Source organism: Melampsora larici-populina, assembly GCF_000204055.1.
Source record: "Melampsora larici-populina 98AG31 unplaced genomic scaffold MELLAscaffold_36, whole genome shotgun sequence".
NCBI classification, from domain to species: Eukaryota; Fungi; Basidiomycota; class Pucciniomycetes; order Pucciniales; family Melampsoraceae; genus Melampsora; species Melampsora laricis-populina.
Genome location: NW_006768800.1, coordinates 128,247 through 146,721, shown reverse-complemented (window position 1 = coordinate 146,721; position 18,475 = coordinate 128,247). Strand labels below are relative to the sequence as shown.

General features: G+C 39.6%; 3 protein-coding genes across 3 annotated transcripts; 1 reads left to right on the top strand and 2 right to left on the bottom strand.

The window, feature by feature from the left end:
• Window positions 1–2,282: 2,282 nt before the first annotated feature.
• On the bottom strand, window positions 2,283–3,775 carry MELLADRAFT_72584 (uncharacterized protein; the record flags this gene model as incomplete). The annotated part of the gene is made up of 6 exons (XM_007413306.1): window positions 2,283–2,909; window positions 2,987–3,005; window positions 3,088–3,190; window positions 3,256–3,333; window positions 3,415–3,487; window positions 3,583–3,775. The coding sequence occupies 6 exons, from the start codon at window positions 3,646–3,648 to the stop codon at window positions 2,541–2,543; spliced, it is 708 nt and encodes a 235-aa protein (XP_007413368.1).
• Window positions 3,776–5,764: 1,989 nt separating this feature from the next.
• Window positions 5,765–9,910, bottom strand: MELLADRAFT_38091 (uncharacterized protein; the record flags this gene model as incomplete). The annotated part of the gene is made up of 11 exons (XM_007413305.1): window positions 5,765–6,088; window positions 6,150–6,347; window positions 6,438–6,618; window positions 6,696–7,076; window positions 7,166–7,417; window positions 7,515–7,649; window positions 7,729–7,874; window positions 7,948–8,390; window positions 8,685–9,114; window positions 9,196–9,410; window positions 9,472–9,910. 11 exons carry the CDS (start codon window positions 9,908–9,910, stop codon window positions 5,765–5,767), a joined length of 3,144 nt encoding a protein of 1,047 aa, XP_007413367.1.
• Window positions 9,911–15,298: 5,388 nt separating this feature from the next.
• Window positions 15,299–18,379, top strand: MELLADRAFT_109356 (uncharacterized protein; the record flags this gene model as incomplete). Its single annotated transcript, XM_007413444.1, has 18 exons — window positions 15,299–15,374; window positions 15,447–15,667; window positions 15,747–15,824; window positions 15,922–16,068; window positions 16,152–16,209; window positions 16,288–16,403; window positions 16,473–16,565; window positions 16,630–16,687; window positions 16,754–16,858; window positions 16,935–17,049; window positions 17,112–17,173; window positions 17,268–17,279; window positions 17,346–17,393; window positions 17,467–17,568; window positions 17,630–17,770; window positions 17,842–17,867; window positions 17,934–18,024; window positions 18,090–18,379. 18 exons carry the CDS (start codon window positions 15,299–15,301, stop codon window positions 18,377–18,379), a joined length of 1,839 nt encoding a protein of 612 aa, XP_007413506.1.
• Between the last annotated feature and the right edge of the window lie 96 nt (window positions 18,380–18,475).

Here is an 18,475-nt window from a genome sequence, read left to right as displayed (position 1 = left end):
TAATTACGCTATACAGTGAGAACATTTTTGTTATCAAAAGATATGTCAGCCTTATTGACACTATCAAAAAAGAACAAAACACAAAAAACACGGGTTGCTTGCATCACACACAGACATAAGAGGTATGTATAAGATAAAAGTCAACAAAAAACTTACAACCTGGAACATCAACATGTATACCCAATAGATGAACGGAAGTGAAAGCTGAGAGCAACTACTTTGATACAAACTGGCGATGATAGCTTTGAAACCCTAGAAGACAATCAAAAGACAATTGAGATACAAGGCTATTAGTATCAAGTTGAGAGTGTTGGATGACAAAGAAGAAGAAAAGACTTACCCAATGGGGCTAGCTTAATGGTTAAGAACGATCAAGAAGAGCTGTTGGCCAAAGTGATCCTGAAATTCGAAGGCCGCTTTTCCAAAAGCAGGCTGTGTAAATGTCACAGCCCGGTGTCATTTTCAGAACCGGGTACACATGCTGTCAAGTATGACGTCACAGACACATGTCACAGACTCCACAGTTACACCTTGTCCACTGCCCCAGTCTACGCTCGAGTCCTTTGTCACTCATGGGTCATCACATCACATCGATCACCTTTGTCTTGGAGGCGCTCATTCATTCGACTTCTTTGCATAAATCATCATTCTGATAGGTACCAGTTGGCTGGATTCAAGTCTTTCTTTTCTATCTAAACACTCTTTTAAATTTCATTTTTTCAGATTCATATTTGCTGACTCTAGTTCTGTTCCATTCATATTGGAGTCCTTTGATCGATTATTTCATTTGTCAGTCTTTCATTCTTTCATATTTATCTCATTCAATTTACTGTGAAGCTTGATGTCATGGTTTGCTCCTGTTTGAAGTGTTAACATCAAACCCTTTGACTGTTTGTTTCATTTGTAAGTCCTCTTCTCCCCCTGCTTGAACAATCTTCTGATATCTCAATGAAGTTGAAGACTAACCTTTTGGTACTTTTCTGTTAATTTGTTCATATATTTATCATGACTCCTCTCGACCAGATATCAATGTTGCCCTTCCTTTTTGTTCTCATGGTTCTTATCGCCCCGTACACCCGGATCGATCTCGTAGATTGTAGGTCTTTCTTTGTGTCATTTTTTTATCTCTCACTGATCAACTCATTGGCTGATTGCTCAATGATCCTCTTCAATAGAAACAGTTCATCGAATCATATTATCAAGCACTACAATCAATCATCAAATTTCACTCACAGACTATTTTTAGTTTTAGTTCTAGTCTTAGTTTTGTTGTTTTCTAACTGTTCTCCATGTTATTTGTGTTTCTATAATTACCACATGTAGTCCTTGTCAATGCAAAGATCAGATCATTGTTATAGTGTGCACTCAGCAAGCAAAGGTTGGAAACATCCCCGCCTGATTCAACTGGTGTGTTTATTCAGCCATCACGAGGCTGGGAAAGCACTGGGATGAGCCAATGCTCACAAGCTCAATACAACTTCCGTACAGTACAGGTGTGCGATCTTCCCCCCTGGTTGTCACGCAGCCTGCCTCACACCCTTAACAAGGTGAGATGACTCACCTGCTTGTCGGGTGAGTCATCACATTGTAGCAACGTGACCAGACTGGGTGTAGCCCATGCTGGCTGGCAGGTGTAACTCACATCGGGTATGACGATGTAGACAGCATGTGTTTGAATGTCTCACGTGAGCGTCACGTGCCATCAGCCCCGTGGTGTAGGTGCAGCTAAAGGGAAACAAACTCCTGTGGTTACACTTTATAGATAGGCGACGACCGGGAATATTCAGGATGCGACTTATTCTTGAGGTATCTGGATACAGATGATGGGTTTCACGGTGATGGAGGCTAAGGTAAGCTGAGAGTGATTCAGGAAGATGAGCTTGATGAAGGATTTTGATTTATCTGAACAATGATAGGGACTTTATAGACCACATGAAGCATGATTTTGAGCCTTTACCCTCCTATGTATCATCGAGGTGGGTCAAGATCACTCGAACTTGATCAGACACACGGAGTCTTGTCACGTTTCTCAAGACTTGAGCTCGACGACCTGAGCGAGGATTGCACCTCGTGAAGTCAACTGCTTCACTACCGAGTCTTGATGAACAGCAAGAGATACAAAACCAAAGACTCGACAACTTCATCTTTCTAGAGATCAAGGTATAAATCATCCAAAAGCCTGTTCAACAATATCGACCAGACCAAAGTTTGCCGGATGACATAGAACCCTTCTCCCCCGATTGTCAAAGGTGCCGCACTTTACCCAGGCCTCATATGATCTTACATGTTCAAAAATTGATCAGATGACCTCGGAGACCCATGAAGGTCAATTTGGAGTTGGACTCTGGTGATAAGATGAGATAGGTAGCTTCGTCAATCTTACAAAATTCAATTCATAAAAAGTAAACGTCAAACAGATTAGAATTGAAATAAAAAAAAGGAAAGTCGTGCTGTAGTATGCTAGATCAAACGATAAGATGATAAAACATGAAGAAATGAAGAAATAACAACGAATCCTTGATTTCCATCATAACAAAAGATTACAAAACGAGGGCAGAGATAAGACCGGCCATGAAGACCAAGGCTTGAGGAACGATTATACCGGTTGCGCTACTTGGACGAGCATTAGTAGAAGCGGTGGTCGAGTTATGAGACATGGTACTGTTGGATGTACTGTTAGTCATCGAATGAGTCATGTTCATGGTAGCACTTGTGTTCGTCGTAGTGGATGCCGGGGTAGTAGTTGTCGTCGTCGTTGTGGAACTCGAGTTTCCCGTGTCCGGGTATGGATTACCACCGGCGGCGATGATGTAGGATTCGACACTGCCATCACCTGATGCGGCACTATTGACACCTAAAACCATGCCTTGCTTGCATTGATCACCCACGGAAGAGTAAAAGTACAAAGGCTAATGATGCAAAGATTGCAAGTTCAGTATCATGAATACACAGCCACGATATCGATAAAAAATAAACAAGGACTAACCTGGGTATCTTTTACTTGACTGTGTACATAGCAAAAATGAGAGGAAGTTAATTTCAAACCAATCTATGCTGAAAGATAATGAAGAAAGAAGCAGGACTGACAACACCATTGATGGTGCACTACCTGAACTCTCAGCAGCTGTAGTACGAGGTCCACTATCAAATCCTCCCGCCATTGGTTGACAAGGTGAACCATAGGATCCCTCTACAATGAACAATCAGTTTGATCAGCAATGTCACAGCAGAGAGACAAGTGATTTGATGACGTACGAGTGGCACTGTAGGAGCCAGTAGGTGGGTTATTGATATAAGATGGTACACTCCATGTGAAGGTGATAGTATCGCCAGCTATGCATAACAAAGGTCAAAGAAGTTGATCAAATCAGTAAGTCAATTTTGAAAATATCTGATTCACTGAAAATGACATACCAACAGGTAAGATTCGATTAGGATCGAAACCGACTCCTACTTGTCCAGTAAGCTGAGAAATACCTAAAGTAACCTTTGATAAAAGAAATTCAATTATAATGAGACACGTAAAAAGTTAGTTTTGAAAATAGATCTGTAGTTGAGAATGAGAAGCTAAATTGAACAAACTCGATAGTCGGCAGCTAAAGCATGGCTAATGACGAGGGCACATGTGGCAAAAGCAAGAGAAAGCATTTCGTATGTCGTTTAGTATTGAGAGATTGAGTGATGAAGTTGATATAAATGATGATGAGTCGAGAATGTTGATGGTAATCAAGCCAAGTCGAAAGGCGATGCAAAAAAACACATTAAATAAAAGTTCACACAAAAGGCATTTTAAGAAAGTACTGTTCTCAAAAACTGAGTTTCACCTTTAATTTACGTAATGTTGCGCTTGAGCCTTTGGTTCGAAGATCACATAATTGCTCAATTAGGCAAGTTTTGATTTTTTATACTAATTTGGTTGGTTTGTTCGAGTTTGTTCAACCGAGTTCAACCAATCACCTCCCTGCCAAATTCCGACCCTAACGCATGACATAATCAAACAAACTTATCCTTCTCAATCAATCACAAACATATCATAATGATTGTTGATGAATATAAGTATATATATAGGTATATGGGAAGCTATCCGGAAAGGATTTTAGTTAGATATATGAAGGGGAAGGATTGAAAGTCTTGATGCTTTCTTGTTATCTTCCAATCAAACTAGCTCAAGTCATCATGAAGTATTGAATCTGTATATCAGCTCAAACAACCAATGCCTGTAAACTGCTTGAAATCATATTGATGTAAACATATCACAATTGATGATGGCATGACTAACTTTTGTGCCTAATCAAGATGGGACTGACTTGAATAGCGTTTAGAACCTGGTAGGCGGCACAGCAGCAAAATTACAGAAAAGAAATAACACGATTCAGAAGGTTGAGTTTGATGTAGCGGGCCAAAGCAAGAGCTTTCTTGTCCATGGTAGAGCGATTTTGGAGTAGATCATCTGTCTCATTTGAATGAAGTCTTGCAATTTATACCCATGGTGATGTGCTTGAGTCTGATTGAAACCTTTCGTCTAGGATAGAGTGGTCAAAGTCTTTGGGAGTGATCGCTTGAAAGTGTGAGGATCAAGCCCGAGTCAGTGATAACCTGCTAGATCTATCTCTACCTTACTATTGTCTTTTCCGTATGTAATATTTCCACTCTTCTTGATTTCGTCTTTGGAATGCAAAGTCAACTTGTTTTTCATATCTACAAATACCAAGATCTTGAAAGCGAGCAATGCCAATGAAATCTAACTCCTCACATTTCATTATTTCCCATTTTCACCTTCAGTCATTGGACATCATACCTTATAAAAACAATAAAAAGTCAACCAATGCAGGCTCTCTTTATTTTATTTACAATACCTAGCCATTAATCTTGATAGCATTGCTTCCACATACCTCAAATGAGAAAAACACGTTCAAAGATTCCCATCATTTCTGAGGAATTAATGCTACAAGCCGCACCAATGCTTTTATTCAGATTATTAATTTCTGTTCCAGGCAATGACGTCATCACCAACTTCCCTTTTCATGTAATGTTGTAGTTGCTGTGTTTTTCCTTCTAGCATTCTATATATGTGTGTTGTGGTTATACTTGAGGTTACTTGCTATATATAATGAATGTTTCCTATCAAGACAGTTTCCTCATCAATATTTGATTTGAACCCACCACAAAGTCCGCAATCAAATGTTTACCCAGGTCAGAGGCAGTAAATAAACAGGGACCTTGATTTTTTTATCGAAATATATCTCATTTTGTTGATTCCAATCACTCTCAATGATCGTTAATACCAAAAATAATAAAAACCTCATTTGAACATAACCTTCATTTCGTTTCAATCAAAACCAGAATCACAACTCAAAATAGGTCAAACTTCAAAATTACAATCATAGAAAAAAAATCAATCAGAAAAGTCATCATCATCATAACAAAAGATTCATATCATGAAAAAAGAAACTCCTTCTATGATGTATCATCTCTATCCTTTATCTATTTTCCCCTTCTTTTGTTTCTACATATCAATCAAAACAAATTTTCATCATACTCTATGTGTCATGAAGTGTAATGAAAAAAACGATAATCTTAAGTGATCAAAAAATAAACTATCAACTTCATCTTCATCTTACATTCATACTTTTTTGCTAAACAAACACAACAACATTAACCATGCAAAAGATTTTTGAAATGTTTGAAATCGTCATTTTAAAAAACAGCCCAATCTACCAATCATAACTAATCCCAATCAAGTACCAAAACATCAATCATCAGTTCATTGACTATCTTCGAAAACGAGAGCTAGAAAATAAAAATGAAACCTTACCTCATCAGGCGATAACTCGGCTCCAGCCTGTTGATTTCCTGCACGTCCTCCACTCGAGACATACTCACTGCCCATTTCACTACCATGCTCACTAGCAGCCGGAGTAGCTGGGACACTCTCAGCAAAATAATGATCAGCAGCCGATCTTGGAGTCCTTGGTGTACGTGGTAATCTAGCAGAAGACCCAGTTTGGAAGATCATCCAAGCTACTAAACCCGTCCAACCAGTTTGATGTGAGGCTCCTAAGCCTTTGCCGGTATCTGCGTGAAAGAACTAAAAGATTATCCTTTCAATTCATCGGTCAACAATGGATAGGAGTAAGAAGAAACCCTACTTCATGAAATAAAATATGATCACGAAAGAATGGATCTTTATCTAATCTGTCCATTCCACCATTATAAGCTCGTCTACCTTCAGGATCACGAGCAAAGAGATGAATGATTCGATGTTGAATCTCATCCGCAACCCCTGCCAAATTCATCATATCTCCGCTTCCTTTAGGACATTCAATTTGTAGAGTCGTTCCATAATACTACAATCAACGTACCAAAAGATGAGCAAAACAGATGAAAGGTCGGGTGTCAGGCAAAGAAGCAAGGGAAAATGACATGAATAATCTTACCTGGTAGAATCGCTGTAAGCTCTCAATCAATAAGAACGTCGTCGCGAGCCAAATAGGTCCTCTCCAATTCGAATTGCCTCCGAACATCCCACTCTTTGAGTCACCAGGCCAGTAATCGACACTAAACTCCTCTCCATTGACTTCCATCTTGAAAGGATGGTCTTTATGATGCAAAGATAAACTATGATAATTCTTGATCAGCTTCTTATCTTCAGTATGAGATCAAGCAGGAGAAAAGAAAATATAAAAACCACAAACGATCGAATTCCATAAGCGCTCAAGAACTCAGTCTCATCCAACATCCTCTCTAAGATACTCTTCAGTCTTTTCTCATTAGCAAGTGCCAATAGCTTTCTCTCATTCTTTCCTACTCCTCTCATATTAGCAATGATATTCTTTGAAGCTAATTCAGGTCGATTCTCAATGAACCAATCCATACGCTTCTTAAATCCCGGAAATCGTTTCAAGACTCCTGGCTCAAGCGTCAAGGTTGCATATAGTGGGATCAACCCCACTAAGGACCTCACAGGTAACTGTCGTGAGTGGCCTACTCCCCAACTGATTGCGTCGTAGTAAAACCCGTCTTCGTCATTCCATAAACTCGACTGTTCATCGTTAGGATCCCCGAAAGTCATTGCTCTGATTAACGAAATTAAACCCGTCAGATACAAAAGCCAACAACACATTCAAGATGGGCAAATTAAAATGATACAAGAAATTAAACTCACTCAGAGATAAAAAGGAAATGTTCAAAGAATTTTGATGCAATATCTTCATAAACTGGATTATGCTTGGCTAACTCTAAGGCCATATTGAGCATGTTCAACGCAAAGAATCCCATCCAAGCAGTTCCATCGGCTTGTCGTAACGTTCCACCCGTGGGAAGCGGTTCTGATCGATTGAAGACTCCAATATTATCAAGTCCCAAGAACCCACCTTCGAATACGTTTTGTCCACTCGCATCTTTACGATTTACCCACCTGTTCCACAATTACACCAGCCAAAACCAAAGGGTGTTTAGTAAATCAATGAAGCCAACGAAAGCGTCAAAAACGCCGCCTCGAGACAGAGACATACCAAGTAAAGTTAAGTAAAAGCTTTTGGAAGACTCTTTCCAAGAATGGCAAATCTTCACGTCCATACATCTTACGCTCAATTTTAAACACTCTGAATGTGGCCCAAGCGTGTACCGGAGGGTTGACATCACTAAAACTAAATCAAGGAGCACGAACAATTCACAAGGTTAATTGATGATTCTCATCATATCGATCAACTTGTCATAGATACCCACTTCCATTCATAGGCCGGAAGTGCCCCATCGGGTTTCATGTACCATTCACGGGTCATGATGTCCAGTTGATTTTTCGCGTAAGAAGGATCAACCATCGCTAGAGGGATACAGTGAAACGCCGTATCCCAAGCGGCAAAGAATGGATACTGATAAAAAGAATCGATTATATTTGATCTCAGCATCCTAATTCACGTGTCAGAACAAAAAAGCATCACTCACCTCCCATTTATCAGGCATAGACAAGATATCCTCGATATGCATGTGTTTCCAATCCTTATTACGAATCCATTTCCTTCCAGGCGGTGGAGCAGGTTGACCAGGATCACCTTCGATCCATTCTTTTTGCACAAAGTAATAGAATTGTTTGGTCCATAACATTCCACCTAAAGCTTGCCTCATGATATTTCTTAAATCTTCACTAAGCCCCGAACCTGGGTTGAATCTCGCATAAAACTCATCTGCATCTTCTCTACGTTCTTCTAATTTAATATCAAAGCTTTCTTCGTCTGCAATTGACGGGTCTTCTTCTGATGTTTTGTTAGTCAGCTTGAATCTAACTACAGCACATCCACCGCGAGGTGGTACATCTTTGAAGACGTAATGGGCCCCGACTTTTGTTCCTTTCATCTCTGGATTTACATACTGGCGCGGTACGTATGGTTCTTCTAATTCTTCAACCTCTATATACTCGGGTTCGGGCGGAGTAGAAGGTTTTCCAGTAGGTGTGGTAGAGTTAGATCCATCAGAGCCAGCTTGTGCTACAGTAGAGTCGGACACATCAGTTTCAACATGGCGGAAGACAGTAGAATCAAACACACCAGATTCAACTCCAGACGATGATTTTTCAATCTTGACTTCTTCATTCAAATCAGGCGATCCTTGAGCGGAAGTTTGATCACCAGATTTGGGAATCCTGACCACTTTGATCTTTGGCCTATCAGATTCAGGGCGATGACTAGGAATGATATGATCATGAAATGCATCTTTGGCATATGATCGATTCTGACCTCCATATAATCTCTCAAAGTTCGTTTCGTTTTCGGTGAAAAGCATCTCGGGTAGGACTACTTCTTCAGTTTCGACCACTTCTCCTTGCTTACTAGGCGCACTTGCAGCAGCAGGACTTGGATTAGCATACAAATAAAACTTCTCCTTTAATTCACTATGATTGATCTCAACTACGTAAGGGGAGGTTTCCGATCCTTGCTCGGTGGGAGAGAGATTCATCGAAGGCATTTTTTTACCTTCCGGTCGCTCTTTTGGCCATGACCAGGTGTTTCGAAACCATGCTTGAGGAACGATATGTATAGTTGCTGGTTCCGGACCACGGTTATAGGCCGCGATTCGAATAGACATCGCATTCTCGTTGTCCTCGTCTTTCGCATACTGTGTGATGATCGAGGCGTGTTTACAACGTGGTCTGGTTAGCAAAGCCAACGAAAAAAAGCACTAGAATGTTATAAGTACCTCAACGAAAATATCCCAATAGCGATTATCATCGAAGGCATCCGTATCAAGAATTTCGTATTCTGCTACATCTCTACTTCGATTGGCTGACTCGCGTACGAGTTGTGCATATGGAAACTCTCTTTGAGGATATTTATAAAGGTACTTCATATAAGAATGCGTCGGAGATGAGTCAAGGTAATAGTAGACCTCTTTTACGTCTTCGCCGTGATTGCCTGCGTGGAAAGATTAAGGGAAAAATTGAAAGGTTAGTAGGAAAACCAAAATTGGAGCAACATGATCTGCCTTGGAACTCGCCTTGATGACCAGTGACCCCAAACAAACGTTCTTTCAAGATCGGATCCTTTTCATTCCAGAGTGCAAAAGAGAGAGCCAATCGACCATGATTATCAGAGATTCCACCAAGACCATCTTCACCCCATCTATAAGCACGACTTCTAGCATGTTCATGGGGGAAATGAGTCCAAGCATCTCCGTTTTCACTATAATCCTCTCGAACAGTAGCCCATTGTCGTTCAGATAGATAAGGACCCCATCGTTTCCAATGCTTAAGCTTTGCAATATCTTCATCTATACGTTGTTCTTCTACAGATTTATATTCTGCAAAATGATTATGTTCTTTAAGACCAGGTGTGGGGAATGGACAAAACTTTGAGAAATCCCTAATGATCGAACTCCTTGAAGCTTGACTCGAGTGAGTCTTTCCACCTCTCATATCGATTCCGCCGTGACCACCATTCGAGAAGGATTCTTGAATGGGATTAACCGTTGGCATCGTAACTTTAGTCGGACGACTCATCTTGTAAACTCAAGTCAAGAGGGCTAAAGAAAATCCTGGATGTGATGGAAAGTCGTGAGACTAGACTGATAAAGCTTCTTGATGGTAAACAAGAGTGAGATTAGGATAGTCTTTCGATTCGATTGACTCTGGTCAAGTTAAAAGAATCTGAGATGAAAAAATGAATCAGACGAGTGAATGGTGAAGGTGATAGGAAGTGATCGAATTAGGTTTACATGACCACCTCAAATATGACGTCACTTACCTTCTGAAACACTTCAACTTGTATAACCTCTTCACTTTCCAATTCTACTAGGTCGTCTTTTGTTAGTCAAGAGTCTCAATAAACCCCGATTATTCTTGATCGAAAGCGTATCTTACAAACTTCTATTGATAATAGTCAACCATGATCCAAAAGATTGTCGATCAACTCAGTCAGTATGGAAATCAATCAAAAAGCTATCATTAAGAAGTCATGTCTAGGATACTGAAATTCACTGACCAGAGCAGAAGTAATGTAAGGATAATTAGTAAAGTAACACTGGAGTCGAACTCAACTCAATCGATTGAGGTAAACAGGTAACGAGAGGTGCAAAAGGGTTAAACTTAAACACAATCAATCCATACAATTTACTACTCGGCTATCACAATCACCGGAATTAGCACCGTGACCGGAAATCTCCGGAAATCGTGAATTGAATTATCCTATATTTCATACCTCAATCTACCTCAACATTACATCACTATCCCCACGAGTATTTGATTCTTTCTTCTTTTTCCATACGCACATGCTAAAAGATCATGTCGAAGAAACAGAACTGAGTACTTACATATGTAATATAGTTTAGAAGTAGACTATGTAGACTTTTTTATGTACTTACATAGCAAGTTGAAGAGATGTTTAAGCATTGGTTACACCAGGGGGTAAAGTTCCTCGGCCTCGGATGGGTCTGGAAACCTGTCCGGGAATTCTGATGGGATGATGGTCAAAAACCTGTTCCAGTCACAAAATTTGTGAGAATAGTGACTGGAACCTGCCTTAACCTGAGCGGTGTGCTCACGGTCCAGCCAGAAGGGGCAGAACAACACCGGGTTTGAGGGGTTGTTGGTGACAAAAGGTGATCTGGGGGGCTCAGAAGGGTGCCAAAGCGGCAAGGACTGGAATTTCCTCACTAGAAATGATTCCCACAGAGGGAACTGAGGGTCTGATGCCGCGTGGTGGACTTGATGATTCTGGAACCAAAGTGTGTATGGTTTAATAATTACTAGAATCTGACTGCCTCCATAGGAATAGAATGCAAGATCAGTTTCGAGTTCCCTCAATGGTACTATAAAAATATAATGGAGAATGAAAGGAAATAATATAAAAGAATAAAAGAAGTGCAAGTGCTAACCTAGCTTCAAAGGAATATAATGCAAGGTCAGTCTTGTGTTCTCTAAGGAGCCAGTTCATGAGCATGACAATCAAAGAGTAGATGAAAACTGCTAGGTCTATGTCTAAGGCCTCCATATCACAAATGCACTGCCAACAAATTTACCTCAGATTGAAAAATCTGAGGTATCCTCAGATGCCAAACCTTGGACAGAAGCTTCCCAAGGTTTAAGTAGAAGAGAGAGGAAACTAAATTGAAGTTGTATATTGCAGCTTGGACTTTGTCAAGAAACAGGCTTGCATTGGCATCAATGATTTCCACCATGAATTCTTGATCCTTGTTCAAGTAAGGAGTTGGATGTCCTTGTTGATGGTAGGTTCTAGGATGAAAAACCACTTACAGCCCCCAACTACTGATCACTGGCAGCCCAGTGTGTGTCATGTCTTCAAAATGTTTTCAAGATAATTCCCATATGTTTTCAAAATAACACATGTCTGCTATCAAGATGTTATGGTCAGTCACCAACAATATATGTGATACCACCAAAATTGAGATGCTGTTGTATTACATCATAAATTTGTACAGAGCTGCTCCTGTATTCCCCCACCAAGAATATACAGTCTATTGACCTTTAGGTTTCAGATTGCCTAAGTTTTTGAGGTTTAAAAAAAACTCACGGAAATATTATTTTTGTACAATAGCTGTGCTCAAAGTTGACCTGGTTTCAAGAAAACACAGTTGACCCAGTTGCTTTTTGGCGGTAACTTTGTGAATCAAGTTGACATTTGTTGACAGCTCACAGCCAAAAAGTCGAGTGGGTCAACCGGGTTTTTTGTAACTGGGTCAACTTTGAGAACGGCTTATACTCAAGAGTTGGATCTTGAGTATCTTCAATCTTTATGAATATACATATACATTGAATTTGATATTCCTTTCCAACACATGCTTCCTTGTATTTTTGTTCCCTACAGCCTTCCAGTACAAGACATATTTATATATGTAATTGTGGATTGTATGTGAACACTCATGTTTCTCATTGATTTGGTCACCCCAGGAGGAATATGGAGGAGTTTATGGCAGGAAGTCTTGTACATGACCATGTACATGTATATCAATCAATTTGGGGATGTTTTTTGCCACCCCTCTCACAATTTGCCTCAACAGCAAAGAGCTGGAACTTAAATTGCTTCACAACGCAAAAGAAATTGGGCCTTTTCATTAGTGGTGCAGAGCCTGCACCATGAGTGGGAGCACTATGGCTCCGCACTTATTCAAGGAATTTACCTGCTCAAGATATTGCAGCGGTGATCACACTATAATTTTGCTATATAGCGCGCTCTATGGAGAAATACTCTTAGTGCTTATATAGCGTGCTATGCACTATGTAACACACTATTTGAGCTGAAATAAAACAAAACAAATTCCTCCCAAACCCCATGTGTACCTACCCAACATTCAGTGCTGGGTGAGGTAGAAGAGTGGGGTGGATTCTTCTATATGGGCTATAGAAATCAAGAGAAACAAGAAAAAGAAACAAGAAAACCAATTAACTGACATTGAAAAGAAAAAGAAATGGGCAATGTGGGAATATTACCAATAGAAAGGAGCTGGAATTACTATACTATCCCTTTTTCGCCTGTTTCAATTTTTTTGCTATCATGTCTACATAGGATTGAGATACTTTGGCTGCTTCTTCAAATTGTCCTTCAGGGAGGATCCCTTGCTTCAACCAAGCTTGAGAGCTGACCAAACACTCCATAGTTTTGGGGAGCATACTACCTTGAGATGGAGTGCAGACATCAGCAGCGGCTGAGAATGTCTGCTTGCAAGCACGGGACTCAGAGGTGGCTGAAACCAAAAGGTAATCATGGGCAAGTTTGGCAAGAATAGGGAAATGGTGATGACACATGTGTTGAACAAAGAAAAGAGAAAGTTTAAGTCAGATTATAGTAGGATGTGAAGCAAAAAAAGGAGACCATCCTTCCACCACTTGAGGGGGGATTGGTTTTTACTGATTGGAAATTGGCCACCCAAGTACTCCTCCAGCTCTGAGTTGGACAAATTGTTTGCTTGGGCATCCTCCAAATACGTCAAACAGTTACACATCAGCCTTGACAGAATCCGTAGGCTTGTCAGGTGATGGTGATGGTGATGCTTGTGTTGCTCAGCTTCTGTATCATCCAACAGGTCGGTGAAAACTTTCTCAATCAAGAGTACAGAAGAAAAATTGTATTTGTGATAATGAAGAGAAAAGAATTTGCGTTGATATTGGGGATTCAGAACTGTAGCCAACACTATGGTGTCACATTCCGCGGCCTTGTGTTGGTACTTGTTGAGCCAATTGATCATCACATCAATGGAACTATCAATGCTGGGAAAAGATAAACATTTTAGTTGATGTTGTTGAAGTTTGGTATTAACTTGTTTGTATTCTGCTCCCAGTTGGGCCATTTCCCTCAACACAAGCTGTGGCTTCAACGAACGTCTGTATGGCAAAGGTAAGTAAACATTTGCCAGAGAAAACACCGTAAATATCTTGACCTGAGCTCCCCTAACCTTCTTGTGATCATATCATCACACTCAATTTGAACTGCCAGCAAAGTCGCTTCTATAATAATTTGATTCATTCAACTCCTACTTTTCAGTCGTTTCATATCATCCCATGTGAATTGGTGGATCAGATCCGCAAGAGAGTGCGTGTGATAACCCCCTCCAATCAGGTGCTTGCCTTGGTCCAGTTCATTGAGAACTTGAGCTTAAGATATTACTTGATTTGGAATTGTTGTCTGAATTATATGTAGAAGATGAGGACACTTTGATAAATCAATCCATGTCATTTCAACCTTTGGCACATTCATTGGGCATTGACCTGAAAGCTGAAGGAAGTCTAATTGAAACTGCATCACAGAGCTCTTCTTCAGGGTTTAAAAGGGCTCACACATGCATCATTGATCAGCTTCTCGAATCTCAAACCAAAGATTAAAACACACTCAATGACGCGTGTTCTTCTATTTCCTTATATACACACCCCAAAATCAAAACTATATGTATCTTGAATTTAGACTTAAGTACATAGGTTTAAGCTCATCTTAAGCTATCATGTCTCACTTAATCAAACGGGATTCAAACCTTTTTTTTTCTTTCTTGGCGCAAGTTTCGATTATCTTTCACAGTCTTTCACCCTGTATATTTTCATTCTTAAATCATTTAGCACATAATCGCCTAGAGGTTTTCAATGTGAAGAGAACTGTCTACATAAAGAGAAAACGATGTTAACTTGACTCGTGGCAACTTGGAGGGCAAGAAGTCACCTGTGCATCATGAGTACAAGAAGCCGACAATTCATAGTCACAAGCATTCTATCAAAATTCATGAGGTCAGCAAGTCTAACTCGTCCGAGTAAAGTAAGAGCAGAATCATGAAATGACGAGTATGTCAACGTTCAAGTCGGTTCATGAATTTTCAAGAGAGTATCTGTCCGGTCTCACTTGGTGGGAGTGGGACAAGCTTGCAAAAAAGTGGCAATCTCCTTAGGATCGACTAATCATCATCTTACCTATTTGACTCATCTCATTTGATATCCAGTCCATCTTGCTTCAGTTGAAAATCAATAGGCTCGAAGAGAGAACAAAAGATTTGCGAAATAAGACAAAATTCATTCCCATTTGATTTAACAAATATATCTAGTCCAGTCTACAAAATAAGAAAAAAAGACTTTAGTACATCCACCTCCTTCGATTTGTTATGAACTTGGATCTTCATATGCCTGGTTTTTATGCCAATTCAGGCGTGCTGTGAAATGCATTCAAGTAGTGCAGCATTGAAGAAGGTTTTATTCGTCTCCTCTTAGCCATCTCTTTCTTTGTTGTTACGAATAGGCGTGTTATACAAACTTTTCATATACCTTTTGATTATATCAGGACCGTTTTTCTTATTTAAAACATACACCAACATGGTAGGTCCATTACACCTCATTTTTAGCCTTGCTGGCCTTCAATATGCATCTACTGCTATTTTACCGCAATCAGGTAAGTTTAATCACTGAAATCAGATCAAGGCATTACTCTTTCACTTACATTGCATATTACTTATATCAATAGACGTGAAAAGTTTTTCTCGACGAAGTGGTCTGCTTGGTTTGGGTGATCTTCCCGTACTAGGTCCCTTGGTCGACCAAGTCACTCAAAACTCATTACCAATTGATAAACCAAAGATGCCAGAGGTACCTTCTGGAACAGGATCTATCAAAGTTGTTTTGGATTATGGAGATTTCAATGGAAACACGAATAAAAGTGTCGATCAATTTTATGGAATCCCTTATGTAAATCATTTCCTCATCACATTCATTTTGGTTTTCCTCTTGCTCAAGTTGTTTGGAATTTACTTGGATTTTTTCATAGGCCGAACCTCCTGTTGGCTCACGTAGATTAACAAATCCCATTTTTCCCTTAGGAAAGTATCCCAATTTTGATGCTACGGTTCGTTTTCTTTGATTTCCTCCTCAATCTTTCTTTTATCGACCTTGCGATTATGACTCACAAATCTTTATCTGTTTGGTATTCTTCTCTTGCATAGAGAACTCCACCTAGTTGTCCTCAACAGCTTGCCACTGGAGGAGGAAATCCAATCTTTGATATCGCTACTGTTCTTACTGATGAATTAGATAGACTACCAATTTATGCTCCGACTCTCGGTGGTCAAGAAGATTGTCTCACTTTGGATGTGAGAAAAATACCTTCATGTTACAGAATTAGCCTTACCTAGATGGACTAATAATGATATCTGCCTTTTTCGGTTTACAATAGGTTTTGCGACCTACGGGCATCAAAGAAGGAACTAAGCTACCTGTCATGTTATGGATTTGTAAGTGTTACATTTCCATCAATACATATTATTAAATCTAGGTTCAGGAATTGATCAACTTTTGCCATTCACTTTCAGACCCAGGAGATTTTGCATTAGGTTCATCAACACTTCTTCAGGGTAATACATGGGTTGAAAAAAGTATTACTTTAGGTCAACCTGTTATTTGGGTTTCGATGAATCACAGGATGGGTGTAAGTTATAACATCTCTTGAAAAGGTATTAACTATTTTCCAAGACCCACATATACTGCTTTTCTTTAGGCTTTTGGATTTCTTGGCGGTAAAGAAGTTGGCGCTGCTGGAATTGGTAATCTTGGTTTGAAAGATCAACGTCTGGCTATGAAATGGGTTCAAGTAAGTTTCACAACTTTCAAGCCTACAAATTTTGACAGAAATCCTGATTTGTTTTGTTGTATAGAAATATATCACACCATTTGGTGGAGATCCTACTAAAGTCATGCTTTTCGGTGAATCTTGTAAGCAAACTTGATACCCCAAGAGACACAAGTGAATCAAAACTGATAAGATGGATATTGTTTCAGCTGGTGCTATCTCTACTTCTCATCATCTTTTTATCAACAATGGAAACAACGAAGGACTTTTTAGAGCTGCAATTTGTGAATCTGGTAGTGCATTTCCAGTTGGAAGTAAGTCAATCTAACTCAACTTTTTTCGGATATTGACAAACCAATTCATCTCACGTTTTTTTCTGTTTTTTTTTAGCTTTGGCTGAAGGAGCCGGTCAAACTACTTATGATGCCATTTTGAAAGACACCGGATGCGATAACAAGCCTGACACTTTGGGGTGTTTGAGAACTGTGGATTATGCTACTTTATTGTTAGGACTTTTTCTATCAAAATAATATTATGCTTTAATACTCATGGTACTCTTTCATTTAGCGCTGCGTCTAATCGATTACCTGGATTTCTTTCTGGTGGATCTTTCCCGTTGGCTTATGCACGTAAGTCGAATCTCTTAGCTGTGATATCGCCGTTCTTTTGCGTTCGAGATTAATGATTTCTAATCCCTGCAATTCCTTACGTCACATCCTTTAGCGTACGTTGATGGTCAGTCTTTTTTGTTACTTAGTAATCAAATACAACTGGTGTTGATGAGTAATTTTTGACTTGTAGGAGAATTTGTGACCGGTAGTATGGAAGATAACCTTGCGGCTGGAAAATGTCAGTCCTGATATGGTTCGGAAATCATTTCATAAAGCATCACAAACTGAAAGATTTTTTCCCTTTTGTTTAGTTGCACGTGTACCATTGATAACCGGAGCACAAGATGACGAAGGCACATTGTTAACGTTGGGAGTAACTTCTACAATCATCACTGAAGAAAATTTAAAGCCATGTAAGTGCGAAAGATATAGATACATATAAATGTACACTGATCCAATGAGTCATTACACCAGATCTTGCTCGCTTGGTACCCAAAGCCACCCAAGAACAAATCAATATCCTCATCAGTGGTTACCCTGAAGATCCAACTCAAGGTTCACCTTTCAACACTGGAGTCCTTAACGCTATCACTCCTGTATTCAAACAATATGCAGGTAAGAGCACAAAAATCATCTTTTGAAGAAAACAATGTGAATCTCATCATTAACTTTCTCACTTCGCTCAGCTATGTTTGGAGACGTAGGATTTCAGGTACGCGAGGCCATGTCGGTTTTGTACGACAGCATCTTGAGCTGATAAATCATTGTCTGTCAACAGGGATTACGTCGCTTAGTTTCCAGGCAAGTGAACAGACAAATGCCAACTTGGGGTTATATTGACCGAGGAATGAAATCACTTCCTATTCTTGGTAAGAAGCATTCACCATCTATAGAACCCTCCACATAGAATCCTAATATCTGTGTTTGCTTCCAGGTTCAACACACGCCATTGAACTTTTGTCAACTTTCAATATCATTCCAGGACCACGAGCTGATGATTTTCAAGCTCGTTGGATATCATTTGCTAATACACTGGATCCAAATGTACAAGGATTACCTAAATGGGAGAAATATGGAGGTGAAAGTGGCACAGATGATTTCAAAGGGAACATACTTCAATTCGAATCGTCTGGTTCCACTGGAACTATTTCTGATGATTTTAGATCGACTCAAATTAACTATTATCTAGATAATCTTAAGAGTTTCAGACTTCTTTCTGCATAAATAACAAAATCTGGAAGTTCATATATTTTCACTCGAAGCGTTTTGTTATGTTGTATTTGAAATCTTGTTATCATATTGTTTGTCTATATATTTGTA